Consider the following 27,639-nt stretch of genomic DNA (forward strand, 5'->3'; position numbering starts at 1 on the left):
TAAAATTACAGAAACCCTATTTTCATTTCATATTTGACAAAAAATATGCCCTTGTGTAAAAGAGAGGCATATCTTTACATTATTTATAAATATTTACACTACAACACTTGTTCAAAAAAGTTACAAATTGCGTATCTAGATAATACAAAATGTGGTTCCTGCATATTTTTCATATGCAGGATTCTCGTAGTTTAAATATTTCGTTATATACTTGTTGCATCCAGTGAGATGTGAATGGAAAAATGTACAACAAAGGTAATTTAGAACTGTCTCAATAAATAGCTATGAACAAACCGGCATTATTACTCTTACTGAAAATTCTTCTTTCTGAAGTATATTATATTACACGGAACATAACTTTTATCCTTTGTTAGTAAGAATAAACTTGTAATATTTCTGCAAGTGAAAAGAAAGCTTTCATACAAAAAAAAATTAAATAACAATTACAAAATATTCACTCACTTAAGTTTCCTAGTCATTCACACATCCAACTGGATGCTGTGACTTTCAATCCAGTCATTTTATTCTGTATTCCTACTGTGAAACAAATGTTTCTATCAATAGCTACATAAAAAAAACACTTTTAAACATGTCAATGAAAGCACAATCCAATATCATTATTATTTCATCACCAAGTCACTCATTTTACTAGCGTTCGTGTGTTCAATTCATTCTTGGCACAATTAATAGATAGTCAATAATGCTTAAATTTAAAAAGGATTAATTGTATTTACAATGCCATCTTAATTTATATCCATTTGGAACATTACTTTTCGCCAGTACCTTGCATGAACGAATGAAATTTAAACTGTTTGAACCTCAAACATCAACCTATTATGAAAGACTGAACTTCAATTAAGTATATAAAGTAAGAGAAAATAAAAAATAAAAATGTTCAAACCTGAAAATGGACATGTTATCTACAGTTTTCTCATTCATAACATAGAGGGTAACATTAAATAAAATTATATTTTTCAGAGCAACAATGACCACATTTTCAATGAATTAACATTATTTTATTCACTAGATTATGTTTGCTCATTTGCATTTTAAAATGAATATTATTGACCATTTCAATATTACATTTCCATTAATGGCAGCCTTCGATTTGAGAAAGCTCTGATAAATAAATAACGACAGATGTCATTATGAAATTAATTCTGCTGAATGTAATAGTAGTTAGTAATAGTAGATATATAAAGTGAGGAAAACAATCATAATACAAAATCCTTCCATACTATAAAGACGCACATTCCTTAAAAGTACGTAATTGTGAAATTGATATTCAAGAGATTTCGCCTAAAAAAACTAAAATTTTGAGGCTATTGTTGTTGGTATTAGTGGATCATACTGGCAAGCCAATATTCTCATGATCAGTTTCATTTATACATATATTGAGTGTGACAAAAATGATCTAATATTTTAACAGGTGGTAGTACACGTCACAATAATAAAAAAAAAAACCGCACACAACCCCCCCCCCCTCTCTCTCCAGCTTAAAACACCAATAAAAGAAATCGTCATAACTGAAAATGTATAGGACAAAGATGAATAGGTTTACCGAGGATTGGTAGTGCACCTTTTGCAATTTAAATAAAAATGATGTGGTTACCATGGAGTCATAGCTGGATTGAAAAATAAACAAACTGTTAATAATTCCACAAAGCTACAGCCATGTGGACGAATTCAAATCTTATTTACAAGAAGCTCAAGAAAATGAGTTTGACAAGGAAGTTTGTAAGTCCAACTTCCTCGCAGTGCAATTCATTATGTTTTGCATATAAAATTAAAAGAACACAGCGAATCTCAACTGAAGATAAGCCTGGCTTTTTCTGACAGTGTCTTGGAAAAACTTAATATAGACATCCCGTGTTTTTCTCGTACGATGCAACTTTCCATGTATTAGGGAAAGTAAATAGAAAAAAATGCAGAACACGTTCAAGTCTTCTTCAGAAAGTTTTCATTTAGAATGCTGTTTGCTTGAACTTTATATACCGCAGGCCATTATTCTCTTATAGTCAGGAATGGGATCATATCTTTGAGTTGAACTCTCAACAAAACCGGAGCTGTACAGGTAATTATTAAGCACAGGAACGCCATTTCGTAGTACTTCAACAATATCATGTTTAGCAAGACTTCTGTTGCATTTAAACAATTATAAAATACGACAATTTGGCCAGGGAGCATCCATTTTTGATGAAAAGATAATTCGTTTGGCCTGTTTCTTAATTGAAATTACGAAATGGCGTTCCTGTACTTAACACTTAATGAAAAAGACTTCTGGGGAGGCCGAGACGTAGATGGGAGGATATTAAAATGAATTTGAGGGATGTGGGATATGATGAAAGAGACTGGATTAATCTTGCACAGGATAGGGATCGATGGCGGGCTTATGTGAGGATGGCAATGAACCTCCGGGTTCCTTAAAAGCCATTTGTAAGTAAATAAGTAAGTAATAAATAGTTTGACATATTGTATATTCAGTGTTGTGTTGATTTCTGCAATTATGGTTCTCACAACAGAGGAGGTGTTTTTCATGGAACATTATTTCCGGTCAGGATGTCAGAATGGACCAAGTTTGCTTCACGTTAAAGAACAGTACGAGGAGTGATTTAATAAGGAGGCACCAAATAAAAGAACAATGTTAGCTGTCTTAGACAAGCTCCATCATATGGGATCAGTTTTATGTCCATGAAAGGGGACAACAGGGTGCCTAAGAACTGTCACCACAAATGAGAATCATGGACGACTTCTCCAACAAGTGTTACTTGGTTTGAGCAATAGGTCTGTTCAGCTGGGTGGATTTACATACAATATTCAAGTTGCTAAGCGTCTAACAGAAAGGGATGAGCCAGCCTAATTATAGTATTGCAGCCGAGTGTTGTCTATAACGTATCAGGATTCATATTTATTCTGAAACATATAGTTTTCAGATCAAAGCCATATTTACCTTGATGGCTACATAAACCGACAAACAACTCGTTTTTTAAGGTTTGAATGTCTTGATGTTATACAGAAACCACTGCACAGTGCACGGGTTAAGATTTATGTGTCGTGTCCGGTCATGGAATATTGATTAGGCCCTTATTTCGTCGAGGATGCTGCACAGAATCCAAAAATAGTAAACCAGATACTCTACAGAAACTTCATTATTACCCCATTTGTGCGGGATTTACGCAGTTTTTTGCCATGCCAAAAACTTACCACTCCAATGACAATGGATGCAACAAGATGGAGCTACAGCCCCCAATTAGAGGGACTCACTTGCCCTTCTGCAACGACTCTTTGAAGATCGCCTAATTTCTCGTGGATCTTCATTCCTGTAACCTTCCTGCTCCCCACATCTCAACACTCCAGATGTCTACATATGGAGCATGTTGAAGGAATCAGTTTTAAAGACAGATGTTCCACCTACAAATATTCCCGAATTACCCGTGAAGATAATGTCATTTTTGGTGTCCTTACAGCAGCCTTTGTTCATAAACATATTCAACAATCTTCGGAAATGTTATGAACAATGTGTTGCACGTGATGGTACACATTTTGAACTCACACTGCACCAACGCAATTAAATAACATTTCAGTGTTGCTTTTTTTGCCAAACGCACATGCACATACACACCTACAGATATATATTTTTGTGTGTTTGTGGTCAACACTAAGAATGAATCACAGTTAATGGACAATAATAGCTTACCAAAAATAAGAAATTAGTGATTGGTTTGAGTAAACATTCAACACTTTTTTAAAATTATTTAAAGCATTATTTATTCAGAATTTTGACTGAAGTGACAATTTACTGACAGGTAGTTAACAGTCACTGATTCCTCACATAGCATTCGATATAAAAATGATTCACTTTAGCACCGGTTACCAATCGAGTAAACAACTACATCATCTCTACTGAAGGTATATAGTCTTTTCTATTTACACAGTTTTTTTGAAATGTCCTCTGAATTAATATTTAGCTGCCATCCACTTGTTAGCAACTTACGATTTTACTTTCTTATATCTGCCTTTTGCAAATGACGTGAATCCCATTGATCATATTGCACATTCCTATACAGGGTGATTCAGACCACCCGTAAGAGTAATTTATTTCGGAAACTAATGCATTAAAAAAAAAAAAAAAAAAAAATTATTACTAAACCACATGTGAACTTTCACTTGAGTTTGATTTAATTAATCAGCTCTAACAAGAAGTAGGGTCAGTGGCGTATCACTTTAAAATTTCAAATGGCAGCCCGGGTCAAATAAGGTACCATTAGATAGAGCTCTTCAAAACAAACAACTTTCATAGGAAACGTTTTCACAAATTCCTATTCTTTCAATGAGAAAACACACAGAAAGATGTCATCAATATTGAGAAATGTTAAAAGACGAAAATGTAAACAAGACAATTAATGTTGACTTTTACTGAAAGACTGGACGATTCCATTAATTTTTATAAATGTTCAAACTGTCTGCCGTTCTGAGCAGCACATATCCGTACTCTTCTTCTAGTCTTGACCCGGACTGCCATTTGAAATTTTAAAGTGATACGCCACTGGCCCTACTTCCTGTCAGAGCTGATTGATGAAATCAAGCTCAAGTGAAAGTTCACATGTGGTTTAGTGATAAATATTTTTGTTTCGAAAATTTTAATGCACTAGATTCCGAAACAAATGACTTACAGGTGGTCTGAATCACCCATTGCCTTTTCGTACGTTTTCTCATTGAAAGAATAGGAATTAATAAAAACGTTTCTATGAAAGTTGTTTGTTTTGAAGAGCTCTATCAAATGGTACCCTATTTGACCCATACTCCCATTTGAAATTTTAAAGTGATACGCCACTGACCCTACTTCCTGTTAGAGCTGATTAATGAAATCAAGCTCAAGTGAAAGTTCACATGTGGTTTAGTAATGAATATTTTTTCTCGAAAATTTTAATGCATTAGTTTCCGAAATAAATTACTGTTACGGGTGGTCTGAATCACCCTGTATAACGGAAACCAAATGCAGCAACATTAAAGCTCTATCTCAGGCCTGCACAAACAGCGCTCAACGAGTGCACGCGCTCTTTCGGAGCGAGAGAGCGGTGTTTACTGCTCACTGAAACGGAGAGGAAGATACGTCATAATGACAGACTTGCTATAGGTAGAGGAGAGGGAAACGACCACTCAGCTATCTAGTGGAGTGCAGTGTGTAGGGCTATTCTCAGTAACTGTTTCACGTTGCTTACCTACTGCTACAGTACAGTATGGAGGAATCTAAAAGACGGAACATAACGTTTAACATTTAACGATTTACAGCTCGAACTTATTGATCTTCAATGTGACCTAAGAGCTAAAGATCGTTTGAATAATACTACTAGCCTGGTTGAGTTTTACAAGACTAAACATTAGCAATAATATCCACGACTACACAGGCTGACTGTGAAAATGATTGCTATGTTTGGCTCAACATTTATATTTGTGAGCAACATTTTCTGTTATCAACTTTAATAAAGGCAGACATCGAACATCTGTAACTGATGTTTCATTACGATCAGTAGGCTACTGTTCCTTTCAGCTGCCAATAGCATAAAACCTCGTTTTGATGTACTGATAAATAAAAATATAACAAAATGATATTGTACATTTAAGTAGCTATAGAATTTCTATTACTTCTGTAAAGAAATATTTCTTTATTAATTAATAATAGTCCAAGATAGTTTTGCAAACACTGAAAGGGAATTTATTTCATAAGTACTCGTAATAGTACTTTCTTTTGTGTACATTTTGTACGAGATCACCCCTTCTTCCAGTCCACCCTCATAACAGAGCGCAGCTAATATCCGCATTCCGCTCATGAGCTGTGAGCTGGCTCAGAGAGCGCAAACCTTGTGCAGGCCTGCTCTAGCTTATTGAAAATAAGTTCCATGAATGTGTATCATGAAAAAAATAGTTGCGTATATTCTAATCTATTTGCATGTAAAATTTTGAAGTAACAGTGGAAAAACATATATCTTAATTAAAGTGAAGTATAACAATGCAAAATGCACACACAATTGAGCAAAATGATGTATTCTATACATATATGTGTGTAGCAGGATCACATGTATAAAAATCAGCAAATGGTATAGTCAAACAAATAAAACATAATTATAGACTGCGTATGAAAGAAATTTGAAACTGTGTAAAAGCTTGAAATGGCCAATAAAATGTATATATATATATATATATATATCAATCAAAATATATATTCTACAACTGCCATACTGAACTTGTACAGTAATCAAAGTTCACCAATAACTACACATAGAAAAAACATAACAAATAAATAGATATTTGATTATTGCAACATTGTAATAGTTATAAAATGACATACAGAAAAAATACTTGACTAGAAGTATGTGCACAATTACCATAAAGAATACAACGTTGTTATTAATCTATAACCGACTTACATTGTATTGTAAGAAGACACAATGTTTGTAGATTGTATCAGGTTGATGTTTCAGATTCATAATTAAAATTTCAAAAACGTGAAGATACTTTTTATTACAGTACAAACAAAACAGCATCACAAAATAACTGATTTGCTCAATTCTGTTGATTTTCTGTGTTATTAACAAATTATTTAGAAATAGTCTGCATAGTTTGTCAAATTCAAGTAAGTTGTAAAAGTCAAAGTATCATTTTACTGCAGTACAAAACAACACCTAAAATAACTAACTTACTAAATTCTGTTGATCTGTAGTGTTATTAACAAAGTATTTACAAGTAATCTGCATAGTTGCTATATTTGTGTGTCAAATTCAAATAAGATGCAAACACTGTTCTTTACATACTTAAGATCTATCAGTTGCATTTTGCTCAATTATTCTACTCACACCACTTTCAAGAGGTTAGAAGATTCATACAACTTGAAATAATATGAGAGGTAATTTGTAACAATGATACATACGATTTTCCTAACAGTCAAATCTTATATCTGCTTCCAATGTTTTTTTGTTTATATTTTACAACTAAAATCTTAACACGCCATTATAAAAGCTGTTTCAAGAACTAGGCAGGGGGAAGTCTATGTACATATACGTAGAACAATTTTTAGCATGCTAAAAAGAGAGCAAGAACAGTAACTTTTCTGCCTCTTCTATGTTTAAAATTTCCTACTACAATTCCCTTTGCATACTTAAAGACAACTGTAATACTGCAGCATGCGCACATGTGTGTGTGTGTGTGTGTGTGTGTAGGCATAAAGCACCAGAAAACAATGCCCACATTTACACATAAATGCTGTGTATAAATAAAAAAAACTTCTTTATTTTACATTAGTGAAGCTTTTCTTTCAGGATGTACAAAAACAATGTTCTAGTAACAAATATTCAGCAGATTAAGACGAGGGTATGTATGGATACAGAAATAAGGAGTTATTAAACTGTTGACAACATAACATAGTATACATTGGCATATGACTTCAGTAGCTGCACTTCGTCCAGGATGATAACATATCTCCAGGCAAAGGTCAGAAACAGATGGCTTTTCTGCAAGAGATTTCCCTCCCCTATTTTGTGTGTATATAAAATGTGGACAGTACGATAATATGGTATCTGATCTAAGAATCATTTTCTTTGAAAGTTAATGAAATCACCATGCGATTTATGTCTATGTTTCCAGAACTAATGACCTTTTAAGATTGATAACAATATAATTTCTATGAAACTTGTTAAAAATTCACGCCATTGATTAGACCATGGGCAAATTAATTTGTTTTAGCCAATGTTTTCTGTAATGATCAACATGGTGAAGTAACCACACACAACCTCTTCTTATCTCTACTATCTTCAAATAATCAGGCAGCAAGAGTAAAGTGTTAGTGTTGCCTAGGCAATGTTCCCTTCAGGGTAAGCTCAACAAGTACAAAAATGTTCATTCCATGATGAACAGTTCTTTTGCTGTTAAAAAAGAGAAGATACAAAAGTCTTACTTACTCAAAAGCATTATTGGGAATTCGTAAGAATAAAGTTTATAGTATTATTATCTCTTATTCTCATTTTCTGCTGTACATTGAAGGTTCTCAATTTCAGGATTGGACAGAGCTACAATTACTGGATGTACTACAAAATGAATTCTTAAAGAGTTAATACTCTATTTGGAAAGTTTCTCGATTCAAAAGGTATTTAAGTGAAGGAATATTTATTAAACATTACTGATGGAAGCAGATGAGTTACACCTTGGGCAAGTGAAACATTTTTCCAATGAACGAACCTTTCTCACACAGCTATATGTAAGAAAATCAAGGACATTGCAATATATATTTTTTTGATTCAATGGCATGTACTTGAATTAACGTCATTCACTCAAGCATCCCCATGTATAATCATGGTACAAATTAAAGGAAACTTACAAAGTTTCGTCACAATTCTGCTTTCAGATCAAAACCCAAAATTTGCGTAATACGCAAAATAAGATGAATATATGATTTAGATGTATAAATTTACTTGAAATAAAAGGTTTTTTTGTGGAATATGTATGATAAGAACTTTCTTGTGTTAAATTTTAACGTACCTTGTTAACATGTTTCGACCTATTTTCGGAAGTTCCGAAGATGACCGAAAATAGGTCGAAACATGTTAACAAGGTACGTTAAAATTTAACACAAGAAAGTTCTTATCATACATATTCCGAAGTGATACAGTGTTAAAAGTTGTGTAACCAAGATGTATACATAAAAGGTTTTTCATACATCAGGAACCACCTAAGAATTGCAATCAAGATCGTCGGGAAATTTGATAGGAAGAGTCCTGGAGCACAGAACCAGAGAATAACAATTTTAGAGCTGCACTTCAGTAATGGCTCTACAGTGCTAGCTCAGAGTTTGAACAGAATTAAGACTATGGCTACTCATTCCAAAAGCACGGTACTGATCCTAATGCAGCAAAGATGGATATAAATGCTTAGGATGGTAAAGACCATCGCTGCAGGATTCCAAAGACGTCCAAATAAATTTGTTCACCACCTGACAAGTCTAACCGAAATAAGTTGTGCATTTGTTCCCATATAAAATCCAGACAATGCAAGGCAGCATAGAGACTTCCCTTCTGCTAAGACTTTCTCACTATTTGTCCCAATGACATCTGTAATTGGAAACTTGTTGATAAATACCCCAAATAGGGATCTAAGCACCACAATCGTCGAAAACGAGTTATTAGTGGAATAGGAATCTATGATAGTTTCTCTATCATATGGGGACATCTGTCGGTAGCTATAGCAACTACATCAGGCTGAAATTCCAAAGCCGAAGTTTGTTCGTTGTGGAAGAAGGATCTAGCTCCAGTTAATTTTTCTTAAATTTCTCAAAAGAATAGAATTGGAGCTTAGATCCCTATTAGGGGCAAGACTTCAAATGATGAATAGAGTCCGGATTTATATGCATTTATAAAGCCTGAAATATGCAAGCAAATACGCTTTATAAAATTTTAAAATATGTATTATATATGCAATATAAATTTTGGAAAAATAACAGGTCGTAATTGTTTTTACTCTGAAATGGAGTAAAAAGACAGCAGTTTTTTTAAACCTCGATGCATGTACAATTTGTTTAAAGTCATGTAAAACCTTGTACATTGCACAAAATTCAGTTAAACAATTAACTAGAGTTTAATATTATTTAAGTATAAAATTTATATGTTTTATCCACATTAAAGCTGAGAATTACAGAAAACTATGAATGTCATCTTCATGTTTTTCATAGTAAAGCTCCTATGCTTATCAGAAAACAGATCTTTGTATACTGAGAATAACCTCTCCACATCACAAGAAGTCAAAGGTGCATGGGATAAACTCTTATATTTTTACTTGTGTCAACTCTTCTGCTAATCCTGTTGCTTCCCCATGTAACAATTTTGCTATCTTACAAACAGAATGGTATCCAAAATTTGTGTCAAGCATTGATTGAAGTTTTTCATTAATGTTTTTTGCAATTCCATGTATTTCGGGGTCAAAGCATAAATAACATTTTGAATTAAGGACAAGGATTCTTGGAGCAGAGAATACTGTGCTTCCATTTTTGTTACTGTTTCAGATATACTGACTTACGTGGTACTACAACAAAATAAGTTAAATAAACGTAATGCCAAGTTTTCTAAGGGTGTGAATCATTCCTATTGATTAAGCTTCGAAATACACCTTTTTTTTTTTACAAAAGAAAACATACATCATAATATGTCTAAAATATGCTATTTTTTGTACTGAAATAGGGAAATATCCATGCAATGTAAATAAATCTTAAAGTATGGAATTATATGCACTAACAAATACATGTTAAGTGATTACTATTGTCATCAACTCATGATAATTGAAGAAAACTATGTTTGCATGCAATATCCATTTTGCATATAAATCAGGGCTCATTTGAGCAGATATGTTAACAAATAGGCCTATCTATTTTGGTCTGATATTAACCCATAGAAAGTAAATGAGAGCCTTCTGAATTCTCAAGAACTTACTGTGTGATGTGCAATATTATCTTTCCATTTCTTTGAAAACGACATGAAGCAATTACAGTGACAGCATGTCTGCAAACGTTGCATCCATCCAAAGGTGCAGTGCAGTGATGTGAATTTAACCCTCCTGCTACCAAGGGTGGTAATACAATTATCCCCATCAAAATCATACACCAATCTTTGTTAAGAATTTGGAATATTTAACAATTTCTGTATTATTGACTGTAGACCTCCAGAAAATGTAAAATAATCGTCTTATTTTTAAAAAATACAGGTTGGTTCAAAAGTCCCGTTCCATATTGTTGAAAACATACACCAAAATTAAAAAAATTTAGATATACTTTAGATATGTTACTGGTGACACTATACCGATATACAGTAAATTTAAGCTTGCGTCACTTCCATTTCAAGACAAACTTCTCAAAATTATATAGTTTTCACACAGTGGACAACAAAGCTGTAAGCTGTGAATGTCACAGTACTATAACATAAATTGGAAATCATTTCAGTTATTTGTTGAAATTTAAATATTGGAATACAATCTATACAACCATGAACATTTTCAAAGATTTCTTTTAAAATAAAATAATATTATAATCTCTATAAAAACTTCTAAAAATAAATAAATAAATAAATAAAAATGTACAGTAAATCCAATAAAACAAAACTGACTTCTTTGTTGAAATTCAAATATTTGAACACCACCTATACTACGATGGTCGTAAACAAAATAATTATTTCTAACAAAATCACTTTTAGAATAACCATAACACACGGGAATAAAAAAAATTTGAAAATCAAAGATCATGGTAATATAAATAACAATATGAATAATGACATAAATAACACACAAGATAATAATTTGAAACCAGACAAACCCATAAATTAAGAAAATTAAGCTATAAATTTCATTTAATATCCTGGAATTTTCATGACACTGACTACCAACGGGGTAACCATATCACCCCATATGAATAAAGTGGATTACTTCTTAAAATAGATTATGTTATTCTTATTTCAAAATGTTAGCAGACATATAACAGACAAATACAAGGAATATAAGAAAATAAATATGGACAAAAATGGAAACAATACTAAAAAATCATCAGTGGGATAATCCAATTACTCCCTTAGTAGCAGAAGAGTCAAGCAGAGTGATGAGTCACGATGCTTGCAACTGTATGATCTTCCAAAGAGAACACACTGTCCTGTGGCGATTTCTTAAAAATAAGGTATAAGTTACAGACCTGCAAACTTAAGTCATTGGAAAATAGCAGTTGCCAGTAATTAATGACTTAACAGTGGACACACTTCCATCTGTGATGGACAATGTTCTGATTTGGTGCCATGAGATGGGTAGTAGTCATCTGAAGAATACGTATTTTTTCAAAATACAGTAAGTGTATAATTCATCACTTCCACTGTAGCATACATTTTCAGAACCTAATAATCATTTGTTAAAATGGGATGCAAATTCAATATCCAATAGTTCGAAATGGTCTCATTAGTGTTCCTAATAATAAATTTACAAACAGTAACTTAAAATTTGTTACTGCATACTTACTACTGTGATTCAGTCTACTTCATCATCATCATCATCATCATCATCATCATCTTCCTAACAAGTATTAGGCCAAGTGGCCTGTTACGGTCTCAAACTAGAATTTTCAGTCCATCTCTTCTTTGGACGGCCTAGAGATCTTTTGCCATATGGATGGTAATGAAGCAGTGCTTTCGGAATTCTGCATCTACTTCATTCAGTATGAAATTTTCTTCAAGACGAGAGTTCATGGAATGGGGAAAGGGAAATAGATGAAATTAGTGGCAAAATATGATGGGAGTATGATAACGAGAAAAGTAAAGAAACTGAAAAAATCTAGAAGTGCATGTTGAAAGTTGTATAGCGACATACACATACAAGATGCACAAATTAAAGATGACAATCAATCAAGCTCAGACCAGCTGAGAAGATACAAAGGGCAAGTATTTGGCATTAAAAACCAACCACACTACACTGCAGGAATAATAATAAAGTGTTCCAGTTATTAAAATAATGCTCTATAAATGGACACCAGAACAAGCATCTGTTCGTAAACTTCCCCCCTTCCATTTCTTACAAGATAAAATCTTTTTACGTTGCTGTTTCATAATAATTCATTTCTACAGCAATTACATCCCTTCTCCGTCGATTTTCTTATTTTTATTATGATCTTTGACATTCATAAATAATCAGTGCTACATTTTTGGTGTCATAAAAAAAAATCAAAATATGCTTCAGTAGTATAAAACGACCAATAAAATGGTTTTCAAATATAGTACCGACTTAAATCATTACTTGTTTTTTGCTATAACATTCTATTTTAAACCATTTCGATACATTACAGAACTTAATGGATTGTCCTATGAAAAGAATACACAGATAGCCTTATGTAAAATACAAAGTATTTCATCTGAGCAATTCAAAAGACTACGTACTTAAATATCAACATATGGAAAAAAAGTTAATTAAAAGTCTTGTTTAACACTTCCCAATTAACTTCTCACACAATATTCATTATAATAAAAGTATATATATTCTCCCAAGTCATTTTTTGTCTTCTTTTTACCAAAATTATTTCAAAATACTAATGTTTTACAACATTAACGTTCCCATTTCCAACACATTTTTAATTAAAATGCATAAAACAATAATAATAATGTTTCTTCATCTTTGTGTAAAAAAAAAAGTCTTATCTCACAAAGATGATCATTTCACTTTTTTTCCTCCTAAATTTGAAATGCAATGTTTCTTTCTTTTGCCACATTAACGACCTGCATGTTTAAAATTTCATTACATTTGTTTTTAAGACATGACTCATCTAACATTCGCAATAAATGAAATCTTGTAGAATCCACCTTCATCGTAATTTAAGATTGTAAACATTAAGATCTGTAGGTATATTTCACAACAATGTAAAATTCTTAATGATAAAAAAAAAATAATGGTTTATTTAATGACGCTCGCAACTGCCGAAGTTATATCAGCATTGCCAGTGTGCCAGAATTTTGTCCTGCAGAAGTTCTTTAACATGCCAGTAAATTTACTGATATGGGCCTGTCACATTTAAGCACACTTAAATGCCATCGACCTGGGCTGGGATTGAACCTGCAACCTCAAGCACAGAAGGCCAGCGCTATACCAACTGCTGTGCTATCCAGGTCGACTTCTTAATGATAACATTCTCTGATTAACAGAGAATGCTTAGTTCAAGATAGTTTAACGAGAGGTGTGCAAGTGAGCATACTTTGCCGTAATGTAGTGAGAAATATTAGCTATTTCATAAGCTAAATTAAGACAAGCTTTCTTCCCGAGTAACAGGAAAATTAAACTGTTATACTTGCTAGTAATAAATACCTTAAACATTTTCATCCATTCGGTTGCCATGAAACTACATGTGCATCTGCTACCCTCATAAGTCTATTCAATTTGTTCGTTTATATTACAATGTTCCGTCAGAATTACTAGAACTTTTCCCTTGTCTAATTTTATAAAATCTCGAATTCACGATATATCAAACTCAATACAATACTTCAACAGAAGTTTAAAGCATACACATTGCTTCTCTGTTACATCAGTAAAGGAATTCAACACTAAAGATACCTAAAAGACAAAACATTAATACAATAAGACCACAAAATAAAGCACTTACTAAAGAACAAATAAACCTAAAATCAGTTAGAAAACAGAAATTTATATTTCACATACAGTACGACAAAATAAAACAATTTGTTTATATTTAATTCATCTAAAAAATATGAACATAGTTCATTATAAAAGAATATCTAATAGAACTAATAGACTTATTGCATAATAAGTAATCTATTAAACGTGAATGTGGGAACTTCACTAAACAAGAATAATTATTACAAACTATACATGACTGGCATTTAGAGGCAAAAGACAAAAGAACATAAAATCAACTTACTATGGCACTGCTGTGTGTAAGAATCACAAATGCAGAGGTAGTATACATAATTAAATCAATATTTCTGGCACATAACAGAAATTGTACACTTCAATTAAACAAGCTGGACAATATTCCAAGCTGCCTATTCATTAAGAAATATCTGAATCTAAAGAAAGCAGTTGTCTTCAACAATATAGTATAATTCCTTGTACTAGCTGTAGGCTGTTCACGTTAATGAAATAGAGTATATGTACAAAACACATCATCAATGCACACAAGAATTTTGAAGAAAGAATTTAAATTCTTTATATAATGCTTCATATAATAAAGAATCAAATTGAAAGCACAAGGGCACCATGAAGGTGAAAGTGTTGCATGGTGACTTCAGATCTACGAGCCTTAATGTAAAAAGACACCAAGCAACACCAGTCATCAATGAACTATTATCTTCAAAATGTAAAAGCTGCACTGTTTTCTAATTTTACCACGAACCAATGTCAAGGAGTGATTTCAACAAACTGTGAAGATACATTCTGTTTTTGTCATTACATAATACAATGGAGAATTCGAAGTACGCTTGGAGACTTTAACAAAATCCTGTACAACAGTGGTTCCCATATTTTTTAATACATTTGTCTCTCATCACTCCATACCTCCCACAATAAAATTTTATAAACTTTCATGAGAAATGAATATGTACTGCCATAAAATTCATTTTTCATTATTCATTAACACAGGAAGTGTAAAGGTTATGACACAACAAGGAGAAGATAAGTGTAACGTGATCATGCAGCGTAAGCGGATTCCTAGTCTCCATACGATGGCGGTAAGGTTAGCGCACTCCAGAAGGAATGCTGACAATAACGGAACAAGAAACACGGGCGCTAGAAAAAAGGCAAGTGGCGCTAAAAAGAGAAACCAAGAGTCAGGAAGTGATAGGGAAGAAAGTAGTGAAAATATTAAGGGTGCGAGTGTAAGTGGAAATCTAGGATGTGAAAGTGAAAGTGGGGGGGGGGGAGGAAATAAAAGAGGAATAAAAGAAGAAGAAAGAAACAGAAAGAAAGACAGAGATAGAAATAAAGCAGAGACGAACAGTAAAGAAAGGTCAGAACCTGCGACAGCTGAGGATATAGCAAAGGTATTAGATATGATTGAAAAATGTGGGGATGTGATCAAAAAAGTGCTAGTAAAGGGAAATTGTAAATGATAGAGAAGTATACGGGAGAGAGAAAGTGTATAAGCTGATGTGTAGAGATAAATATAAGCATTTATAGGAAATGAGAGTAAAGCGAAAGGATTAGGTGTAAGTGGAATAGTGAGAAAGTGAAAGTGAACGCAAATAGGAATGAGTGAAAATAGTGAAAAAGGGTTAAGAGAAATGAACAAGTGACAGCATAAAATTAATACTAACATTTGAACGTTGGAACAGTAAATGAATATAGGAGAAAGATAGGAGAAAAGGTCAAAGAACAAATAGGGCAAATAATTCAATATGATAATTTATAGAGAATAAGTGAAATTGAAATTTTAGTGAATAGTAGTTAGAGGAAAAAGGGGGTTTGAAAGGCATATATAATTTTAGACATATTACGATTAATGATCAAATAGAGAATAGCAAATGAAAGGTAGGAGAAATACTGAAGGGGAGATTGAACAAGTAATAAAAAAAAAAAAGGTATATAGTGTAATTGGGAGTATTTGTGTAGACGCGTACTGCAAATAATGTGTTACTGTAATATGTTAATGGTGGCACCGGATACAGAAATGTGAGGTACACCATTATATGTAAAGAAGTGCTGTGACAAAATATATCATATCATATCATATTCATTAACACAATATACAAACAATTGCAAAGTAATTTCTTCCATGATAGTAAATTCATACTTTATATGCCCTGTCTTAATTGTAACCATAATCTGCATCTCTTTCGTTTTTTATTAAATTAAAAGGATAATTTTATAAAAACAGATGTGACAAAAAAAGTTCAACCAAACAGAAAAAACAACGGATAGCTAGCTTACATTCACAAAATTTGCACTGATCTAAGAATGTCTTACATTTAACATAATGAAGATCGCAGTTAGCTGCATTTAGTTTCAAAATTTCTTAAAAGTGTACCCAATACTTTCCATAATTGACTGATAAGTACTAACAATGCATTGTTCGGGGTTCGGATACAACTAGCATTGACTACAGCATTCACTAACAGTCTGCCATGCAGCATAACAATTATATCAGGTCAATCAATATTAATTACATTTTTTGAGTGTGAGCATATTATTTTGGTGATAATTTTACTCAATTTGGACGACAAATTTTTCTGAACAATATAACTGCATCAAAAATGTTTGTTTCTTTCGATATGGGGGAGGGGGGAGAATGGCAGCTGAGACTAAGGCAATACCTAAAAACGAGCCATTAAGGATCAGACGTTTCAAATATGGTGAAATGTCAATTGAACACAATTTACATTCTGGTGGTTTAACAAACTGAATGGACAAAATACGACAAAAATTCCTGACACTGTTTTTGAAAATCGCTGATGTGCAACTGACAATTCACAGATCACTGTAGCTACCTAGAATTCGAACAAAAAATTTTGACTGAAGATGCATGTAAAACTGTCATGATAATCGCTGATGTGCAGCTGACAATTCACAGATCAATATAGCTACCTGGAGTTTGTGCAAATGAATTCTGACACGATCTAATGTAAAACTGTTCTTGAAGATCATGATGCACATCTGACAATTAACAGCTTTTATCTTCTCACATAAAAATAATAATAATAATACAATCATATGAATGTTTGCTGTGTTTAAGACATCAGAAAAGGCACATCTCTATGCTCTTTTTTCTATCGGAGAATAGTATGTATGAGTTTCATATATAGAAGAGACACTGAATTAAAGCAACAATCAACCCAACTTTTTCTCTTCAAGACTGAAAAGTTCAACAGGCATTCTCAAGCATAAAGACAAAGCTGGTTTCATTTTTCAGTATGGAGAAAGCTGTCCACATGGATATGTTAAAATCTGTATTTGTACACTGATGTGATTTTGTGAGAACATCGGAAGCAAAGAACCAGGGCAACTAGAGTCGACGGCAATTCGGAAGGCAGTTGTCTGCTAGCGTTTGCATCGAGAGAGACAGATAGAGAGAGTAAGGCAGCGTACAACATTGCCACATCGTACTTCACGAGCACATGCAATACAAATAGCGCAGGAGAGAATTTAAATTATCAAAAGACAATAATGACCTTAGCCGTTGATTACTGTAAGCAAGACACCAAACAAACCCTCTTTCTTTCACTAACAATATTCTTTGCACGGTTCTCAATCTCACACCACATGCTTCTGCAGTCATTTCTTGCATGTTAGCAACGTTGCTGTCAGCATCAAGATGGCCGGCAGCGTTCTGCTCGTTAACGTTTTTAAAATAATTATACAACTTAAACATTATTTTCCGCGCCTGTTTGTGTAATACTTGTCTTTTTACAGTCTCTTCTTCCATTTATTTACCTTACATACACACAGTAAATGTTAGTTTTACTTATTCAATGTATTGAAACACTCGCACGTGAACAAACGAACTCGGGCAGTGCTTGTTATAGACTGATTCTGATTGGTTCTACTGTACAAGCTTGTGACATCACATACCAGAAATGCTACGGCGCATATAGAAGCTAACCGCCTTCCGAAATGCTGTTTAGTCTATACATGTAACATTTTTAAATGATCTTGAGATGGCTATGAGAACATCAGGTGAAAATGATTTTTAATCATAATGTACCTGAGCACATAGCACTACCTGTCCAGCAGTTTTCCATCCCACACTCCAAGAAACAAACACTGTTACCATCTTACATTTCTGCTTTCCAGATCCCGCATATACAGGAGTCTGACTCCCAAGTGACAGCCCATAATGCTGCTTATAGTGGCACAAGCAGAAATGAATTATGAAATCCACCTTATAGTGGGTGTTGAAAGTATCGTTCTTCATTTTGTATACAAGGTTGTTATTGTGAGAATATATTGTCACTTGTCTAAGCTCTCGACTGAAATTCTTATTTCATGGTCAATTTTGCATATGAATTTTTTCACCTCACGAATTGAAGCAGCTTCGTCTTCTAATATAGTATCGTTGTCAGTCTTACCGAATGGAAATATTGTAATAAAAAAATAAAAGAATGCAGATGAAAATAATATAGTCCTAAGAAGATATTCATTTCTTCTTTCTCTTGTTATTTCTTTGTTATGGACACAATTAGCCTCTAATGTATGCGAATTCATGCGAAAATCAAGAAACATATAAGCAAAAATGAAAAGGAGAATGAAGGAAACACCAAATAAGAAAAGAATAAATATAGAAATAAAATATGGAGGAAGAAAGTGGAAAAAACAAAGAAATAGAGAAATGTATAAAAACAAAAAGGAAAAAAAAGTAAAAGATAATAACAAAAATGGAGAAAGGAAACACTAAACTAGAAAAGAAGAAATACAGAAATCAAGAAATGCAACGAGGAAGAAGAAATGAATAAAGAAAATAAGAAATAGAGCAATCAAGAAATGAGAAAGAAGGGAAAAACGGCAAAAGAAGAAACAGAGCAATCAAGAAATAGAGAAGAAAAACAAAAACGAAAATAATAGAGAAAAAAAGGGAAAATGAAAAGATAAAAGTAGAAATAGAAGAATCAAGAAAATGCGTAAGAAAGAATAAAGAAGTGAAGAAATGGAGAAAGGAAGCAAAAATGAAGATAGAAAAGAAAAAATAGTGAAATAAAGAAAAAGAGAAAACTCAAGAGGGGTGATGTATGGAAGAATGAGTAATGTAATTATGGACCAGTGCAGTGTCATTTCCCCAGGATGCATATACCATATGAAGGGTACACGGGAAAAACGATCAAAGTCCATCAAAAATCGAAATTGAGTTAATAATGCTATCTTATAGTGGAAAGAAAGTACTATCATGTGGTCTAGCTAGTAATAAGAAATCATCATTCTTGACATTCCACTATGTCAATTTCTATTAAATACACACATAACAAAGTATTAAGTGCTTAAACTTTAAAATTCGTTTTTCTCGAAACTTTCTAAAATGGACTTTGATCGTTATTCCCATGTACCCTTCATATATGAATCATTCCACTTCCAACTTTTATTGTAACTAATGTAGTTAATATTGTGTTTTTATTACAAAATTCGGGGAACTTAATTTTATTACCCTCTGATATATTATAGTTGAACAATTTTTTTTTAACCACACTGGGCTTATAAGTCACCCTGAATTTATAACTTGTGCTGGACAAATTCGTGATCCAGGCAACACAAGGGTTTTCTCTGGGTACTCCAGTTCCCCTGAGACATCCCAACAATTTTCCATTATCATCATTCATTATGGGTGTAATACTGATCTACTGCTCATGGCACACTCTGGATAGTCTCTCACAAACTAAGTGACCTACGCTTCTTGGTATTAGCACACTCATAGTTGGGGACAAATAACAAAGATAAAAGATTGCACAATTTTTAACCATATGGCATCTATAAAAATTCTTCACTGAACTCCATTTCTACCATATTAAATGAACAAATGTACAGCTTCATAAATTTAAAACAATTATATGTTATTAATGTCTAAATAAAAGTGTACTGAAATGTCTCAGTTAAAATTCTATTCGTAATATAAATATTTTCATAATATTTGAATTCTCAATTTGGGAACCACTGTTATACAGAAATCTATGCATAACTGCTTAGAACTGGTGGCAAATTAATGTGTTATTAAGTCACGAGATGACTTTGTAATTAACTTAGTGTTGCTCAGGAAATTATAACTAACATCAAAATAAGCAAAGACTACAAAGGTTTTTAATTGGAACAAAAATGGCTCATATGGAAATTTATTTTCACTGATGAAAAGGCTAATTTAATTAAATTTAATATAAAACATTAACATATGCCTAGCTCAAACAATCTGTTTTCCTGAACAGCCTGTAGAAGTGAAGTTTCACTATCCGAGGAAACATTCACGTTTGGACTTTTCTCATCATTGGGATAACACAGCAGATAAATTGTTTTCTCAATTGGGTTATTATTTTTCATATGAACGAGTTTTTGACTACAGAGGCCATACTATGTCGCAAATACTTCCATGACATAATACAAAATTCCATCTTAAATATGCTAAGAATTCACGAATATAAAACAGTGTCCCTGATTTTCTCCAGAGAGATGTGTTACATTTAAAATTATACAGGATCCTCACATATATTATACAAAAACAGAACACGGAGATAATGTAAACTTGTGACCTGTTTATACAAATTCTTACAAAAGCATTACAGCATTTACAAAATTTTCATGGACAACCCAATATATGTGTAAATATAAAAGAAGAAAAAACTGGTTTCAATTTATCTGAGGTAAACCTAAAATTTTTCTATTTCACTTATCAATAGTGAATTTACAAAACCTATATAAAATAAAGAGAGTTCCTGCAGACTTGATCTGCATCTTGAAAGATTTACTACCCTAAGAGAATCTGACGATTTTATTAGCACCAACATTCGACAACAGTTTTATACAAAGAGGTTAAGAAACCCAAGGGATTAAGCAGGAATCACTGGGCTGTGTGTTTCTCATTTAAATCTCACTAATACATAATAAAGATATAACACGTATCCTTAATATTAATTAATCATTGTTACAACTTACATTCAGACGGCAAGTTCTTCACATATCATCCATTTTTAACAATCCTTCTTTACAGCAACCATATGTGATGAATTTCTAATGGACTTGGTGTCACAAAGTACCGTAACATCGAAGTATCAATTAATGACAGTTACTTCCCGAAGAATATACAGAAGCTTTCCTTACTTCTTAAAATTATTGTACAAAGGAACCTGAAATTTCATTTTCAATAATAACAACATGTATACATACAGATTTTCCCTGCGTAAAAAATACACATGCACACATCCACTACCACTCCATACTTGTAACATACAGAGCAAAAATCCTTTTTATCTGCAATAAGTAAAATAAGGAATAAACAACTCAGAGAATGTACAAGACAGACACACTAGGAAAATTAATACAAGTGGACAAGTATCTTGACCATGTATCTGGAGAAAATGTAGTATATATGTTTCGTTTCACAAACAGCAGCTGCATAGATAATATTTTTATTAACACTGTATAAAATCGGCCTTCTGAAAGATATTGGCCCCTAATCTATTGGTTGTATTTTGAAAATGTTATTACAGGTTCCTCTTCTCATTTCTGCTTTTGTTGGTGGCCATATTATTCAACCCCTTTTAACAGCACTTATTTTTTTTAGCCATTATGAGATTATCAACAATTACCTTCATACTATCTTTCTAAAATATTGCAACAGCCTTACTTTATCATTAACAGAAAAAAATATATATAAAGAATTATTAGAGAACCAATCCAAGACCAGATGGTTGATATATTAACAGAATATTCTCATAGGTTCAGTTGGTAAAAAGCTGCATGAAATAACAATTCAGTACATTTGAGGACAGAAAAGTAGTGGAAAAGTGTTACTTTTCACACTACTTTCCTCAGTTCTTGGATATTTGGCTAATGATTCGACATATCTTTTAGAATGAAGTGTCTTTAATTAATCAGATGAAGAAACGCATTACTACAGTGCAGGGCATATACAGTACAACTTAACAGCATTATAAGTGGTCGTAACAAGCATGTTTAGTAGGGAGATCCGAATGCTCTCTAGCACAGGAGTAAAACGAATTGACTGTGATTTAGGCCTATAGTCCTATACCAATAATGCACCAGTAAGAGATAATAAGAAAACGTTAAGTTGATCTTATCTTTTATCAAAGCATATGCTGAAAATAGTGCTGCTTATGATTAGGTTTTCTCCGGAGCGGTTGTTTGCGCGCTTTCAATCGGAGACCTCCGGTTATCTCCGATTGATGCCGCACAGGTTGTATATGTGCTGTGGCGCAGACATACACTTTACGCTGAGCATTCCTTTAATCGGATCAGGTAGTGATTGGAGTCCGCTGACGTCCACGTATCTTTTAAAATAAGTTGTAATTTGTTGTTGTTTATTCTTTCTTATATGTTTCTCTCTCTTTCTTCGGCTGTTTTTTTGTTGCTTAAAGTGCTACGTTAGCTGACAGATTTTTTTTCTAGTTTTGAAATTCATAGTATATGTGGAAAGCCGTTTTAGTTTTATGTCATTGATCAAATTAATAACATTCAATCTAACTGCAAAACTAACACAAAAGTAAAGCTTTTCAGTAGCTAATGTAAATATTTATACTTTAATTCTCCTAGAAACTCTCGTTTAATCGCAAACAGGGTTTGTCAATTATTATTCTAATTGGTTTAGTTAACGTAAAATATATTAAGGGAGTTTCAGAATGAAACAAAAGAAACGTGGGCTATCAATGGGATAAAGTTTACTGTCCAACATAATTCATTCCGCGATTCTTCACCGGACAGGATTGTGATTATTGTGTTAAAGGGTGTCAGTATTTGAACTGCCTCTTCTAAAACGCGCCACTCTTGCTCTGTAATAAAAATATAAGTGGATATCAACTTAAGGATAATTGTAATTATATTATTACCAGATGTTTCTTTAGTTTCATTCAGAAATATTTTAATCCAAACAGTAAAATATAACTCAAGTTGTCTAAACAGTAAAATATAACTCAAGTCGTCTTGTAAATATTTCATATGTTCTTTATTGCCTCGAAAGTTACGTTTTAGAGAAATTTCAAGACTTTTTCATAGACTGTGAGCCTTTGGGAACAATAGCACTAAAACAATTTAAAAAGAAATCGTATCAAATGTTTTGCATAATTGTTTTCATCAAGTTCGCGATTGTGCGATTGGTTCAAACGGTCTAACAAATTCGAAGTTCCACCATCCTCAAAGTAAATTCGCCCACAAAGTTTACAGTGTGCGACTTTATTATTACCTTCAACTAAATTAAAGAATTTCCACGCGACGGATATCCAATTTGGTGCCATTTTATTCCACTCACAACTACCGTCAGTCCGTACGCGCCGGTCGTCCTTGAGCCAACTGTTGCTTCGCTCCGAACCACCGCATCCCTCTGTATGTCCCCTGTTCCACCTACGGTAGTATTGGAGATCGCCGGTGGAGAGCTTTATTCGTAATCTCCGATTCCTCCGCGGTAGTAGTCACTCCGATGAGCAGCACTGGCTGAAAGTGATGTCCACCTTTTTGGATACAAAAACCATATCGGTACAGAAAATTCTGAAACACCTTCAACTTTCTATTTGTAAGTTCTCTCAGCTCTCCTCTGATTTCATTTTCCAGCTATTCATAAACTTTCTGTTTCAAATTCCCTCACAGATTAAAAATCACAAACATTTAAATCTGGGGAATGAGCTGGAGAATATCTATGACTAATTACGCAATCATCAAACACTTTTTCTAATGCTTCTAATGATATAGCACCTGTATGTGCAGTAGAATTTTCCTACTGGTAGTAAGCATATAGGTTTTCATCTCTGGTCAATATTACTCCATACCAAAAGAAAAGGCCACAGTATGTCTCAGGCAAAACCTTGCGAGTTGACTGTATCACAAAATTAATGGGGCCAATTACTGTGTGTGATAGTGAAGAACCTGGATTAGGAATGAAAGGGAAATGGAAGGAGAAACATTAAAACGTACACGAAAACGTATCCTTGCAAGGAATATCGGGGCTGAGAAAAACTGAATATGTGAGCTCCTAGTCTGTTGCCCACTTGTCTCACTCCGAGTTTCACTGTTCCACTGAAGAAACTTTTGAAGGGGAAACCAAAAATGGACGTAACCTAATAGCTATCACATAAAAGGGGGAGGGGGGAAGGAAGGTGGGCGAGGAACGAGGAGCATAACAGTAGCATTGGGAGAAGAAACACAGAAATATGTACATTGAACGGTACCACATCCTTTTGCAGTGCAAATGAATGTCAATGATCATGAAGAGTAACTTCATGGTTAGTGGACATAAGCACTTAAATAGAACTAAGCTTCCTCCGTCATTATTAATTGAGATGGATCAATAGTCGTGAACAGATTGCAGCATCCACTCACGAAAATTTACTTAAGTGGCTGGATCTCCTTCCTGTAATCCACGAAACACTGTCACATTTTAAGAATAAAAATGCAGCATTTTGAGTCCTTAATGCTGATCTTTATCACATATCACATTCTTGCCTGAATCTGTAAGTTTCCCTGATGTGATTCTTGCATCCTGAAAATTGGACATTATTTTCAACATATGCTTTCATAAAAGATATAATATAATATTACTGTACTCCAACCACGAGAAAGTCTCCAGGGAATGAGACGGAGCGGGGTGATGCTGTGAATGAATGTTGATGTCATAAGATCACACACGTGGGTACTCGTATCTCTATTGGCTATCTTTCAAAGCACAAACAGTAACACTGATAGACACATTTTTATACTATCCTAGTTACAAAATTAGATCACTGTTAATTTCCTGGTCTTTTAATCCCTTCATACAGGAAATAACATATGCAGGAGAGCGCATAATTTTTAAACTGACATTATAATTCTAATATTATCTATCTACTTCACTCCAATAGATGACGCAATAGTAAGAACATTCCTTTCATGGTTTATCTCCTGGTTGGAGAACAGTACTACCTCCTACTGGTACATTATTTGCATGGGACTATTCCTACTGGTACATTATTTGCATGGGACTATCGGCCTTAATTAGCACCAATTCATTGTCCTCCTGTGTAAAAGAGAGGTCGGGTCTCCCCACAAAACATGTGTGCTACAACTTTTTATAATGTTGGTAAACTGTATATGCAGCACACTGTACAAAAAAAATAATAATAATAATACAATTCGAACTCTAAGGGAAACTTGAAAAAAATAAAAAATATACAAAATTCGAATTAACCACGAAATTATTTTTTTAGAAAATTCATACATAAAAAAAAAAATTATACACTCGAGTATAGAAATGGGTAATGAATGTGTAGTGTTACTTAACTGCTGACATGTGTAATCCACATCTACACAAAAATTGGGCTACCAATAGAAGAACTTCAACTTTCTTTGCTAACACTGAACTTGTGTATGCTCCATACTTCAACATTGTGAATGCAGAAGAGCCAGTAACATACAGACTTCTGTATGTACAACAATGAAGATTTCCACAAATTCGTTATCTTCCAAGTTACTGACTGGTAGGTACAGTGCTTGTATTCAGACCTGGTCCAGTTGAGCTTGATGCACAGTGGTCTGGACAAGTCCATTGTCAGAATATGTTCACTTTGAGGAGACATTGGGTTAGTTGTGGACCGGTATTCAGTGCAGTCAGATCTCTGTACGGTGTAAAATGTCCTGCTGCACAGTAAGTCAGATGAGGTGAATAATCACATACTACTCTCCCCTCCACTAACTCACCTTCTCCTCAATCACGCTGAATCGGTACCAGGTATAAATACAAGCACTGTGAGCAGAAGGGGGAGACACACACCTGTAAAGATAGCATTGGACATCCCACCCATTACTCTTACCTGCCGTCAGCCACTGGATAATAGTACAAAATCTGTTTTAACAGTAGCAACGATCTTTTCCTGTTTCACTACCTGTCTACTATTATGAAGTTTAATAACAGAATTTGAATTATTGGAATAATAATGGAGATTGCCACGAAAATCTTTGCCATTTTCTCTAGAATTCCAGATAGGACATTATTTTCGTTGAAACCAACTGAAGTCCTAGTTTCGAATTATCTAAATGTAAGCTTCGAAAATTCGAACTAAATATGAATTTTTAACATTGGTCTGAATAGGAATTTTCGAAGACAATATACATTTGTTCGAATTATCCAAAGTAAAATTAACCAATATTTAATGTAGTATCGTATTTGCTCGCGTAATTTGCGCAGTTTTTAATTAACTTTGGCCACTGAAAAATTGGGGTGCGTAAAATATGCGGATTTTTCAAATAAGAGGTCCTGTTCTGAGTTCTGAGTTGCACAATTGCCGAACTGTTCTGCGAAACTTATCACTTTCAATTTATATGACGCGGTGTAATTGTTATTTTTCTTTCCCATCTTGAAATACTGTATAAATACAAGTGCACATTAGAAGTGTTGAAAGTCAACTGAAATACAAGTATTTACGGTAGGGCTAATTTTCTATACCGGTAACTTGTCTCTACCAAGGACAAGCATTGTTAAAGTAGCAGGACTTTGGGGTTTCTTTCTGAAGCAGGTACTTCAGTTGCTGGTGAATGACCTACGATGGACTGTAGGGAAGGAAAATCCCTACTACACTGAAAAAAAATATGTACATAATCCCTACTACACTGAAAAAAATATGTACGTAAAATGTGTGCGCAAAATACACGGAGCAAAAATAAAGTTCAAAATAATCCCTTAAAAATTAGGGTGCGCAAAATACGCGGGGGCGCAAATTACACGAGCAAATACGGTATATTAGTCGACTGTCAAGTTTCTGAATCATTCGAAAGATAAAATATTGATAATAGATTTCATTTTGTATCAAATTGCGATCTTGTAATAAAATATTCCTACTTTCTACTTCTTTTATTTTACAATTACAGTAAATCAACAGAATTGGTTCAATTTGTATGAGAGCATTGGAAAACATTTTCCATCACAATGCTCCATCTCTGGTCAACCTTTAGTCTTGGTTTCTAAATAATTCTTTATTTTAAAGCTTCTATGTACAAATCATTGTTCGATAATCCATGATGACTATTCTGTATATACACTCCCACGCACATGCACTTGCGAGGTTCTGCACCACATCAAATTCCTCCCCTGCTTCTCATGTGGTGCTGGCAGAACTGGGATATCCAGTTTTCTAGTAGCAGCTCCAACTAGCAGCAGCTAATAAGTCTTAAAGTTCCCACCACGGGTTTGCTTCATGACATAGAGCTACATGGTAATCGAGGTGAGCCCATTTGTGTCAGAACCCTGTCTAACCACTGCAGAGGTCCGTTTAAGTGCAGTTCAATCCAACATGGAGTTGAAGTCACCGTTTGCCTCCTAAAGAAATAATGAACAATATGTCAAGAGTAAATCAAACTTCAAATTTGAAACTACTTGGCAAGCTGTCTTCAACGGGATTTTCATTTATTTATGATCATCAGAATGGTTATTCTTAATGTTCAGGTCATTACCATGCTAAC

General features: G+C 33.6%; 1 protein-coding gene across 2 annotated transcripts in view; it reads right to left on the minus strand.

The window, feature by feature from the left end:
• The window catches only part of Smox (Smad on X), a 63,023-nt gene continuing 35,384 nt past the window's right edge, over positions 1 to 27,639 (minus strand). For both annotated transcript variants that reach the window (XM_069846878.1, XM_069846877.1), the window contains one exon: positions 1 to 27,496. In XM_069846878.1, coding sequence (XP_069702979.1) covers positions 27,373 to 27,496 — 124 coding nt within the window. In that variant the 3' untranslated portion in view covers positions 1 to 27,372. The remainder of the gene's footprint in view (positions 27,497 to 27,639) is intronic.

Source organism: Periplaneta americana, chromosome 15 (genome assembly GCF_040183065.1).
Source record: "Periplaneta americana isolate PAMFEO1 chromosome 15, P.americana_PAMFEO1_priV1, whole genome shotgun sequence".
Classification (NCBI taxonomy): Eukaryota; Metazoa; Arthropoda; class Insecta; order Blattodea; family Blattidae; genus Periplaneta; species Periplaneta americana.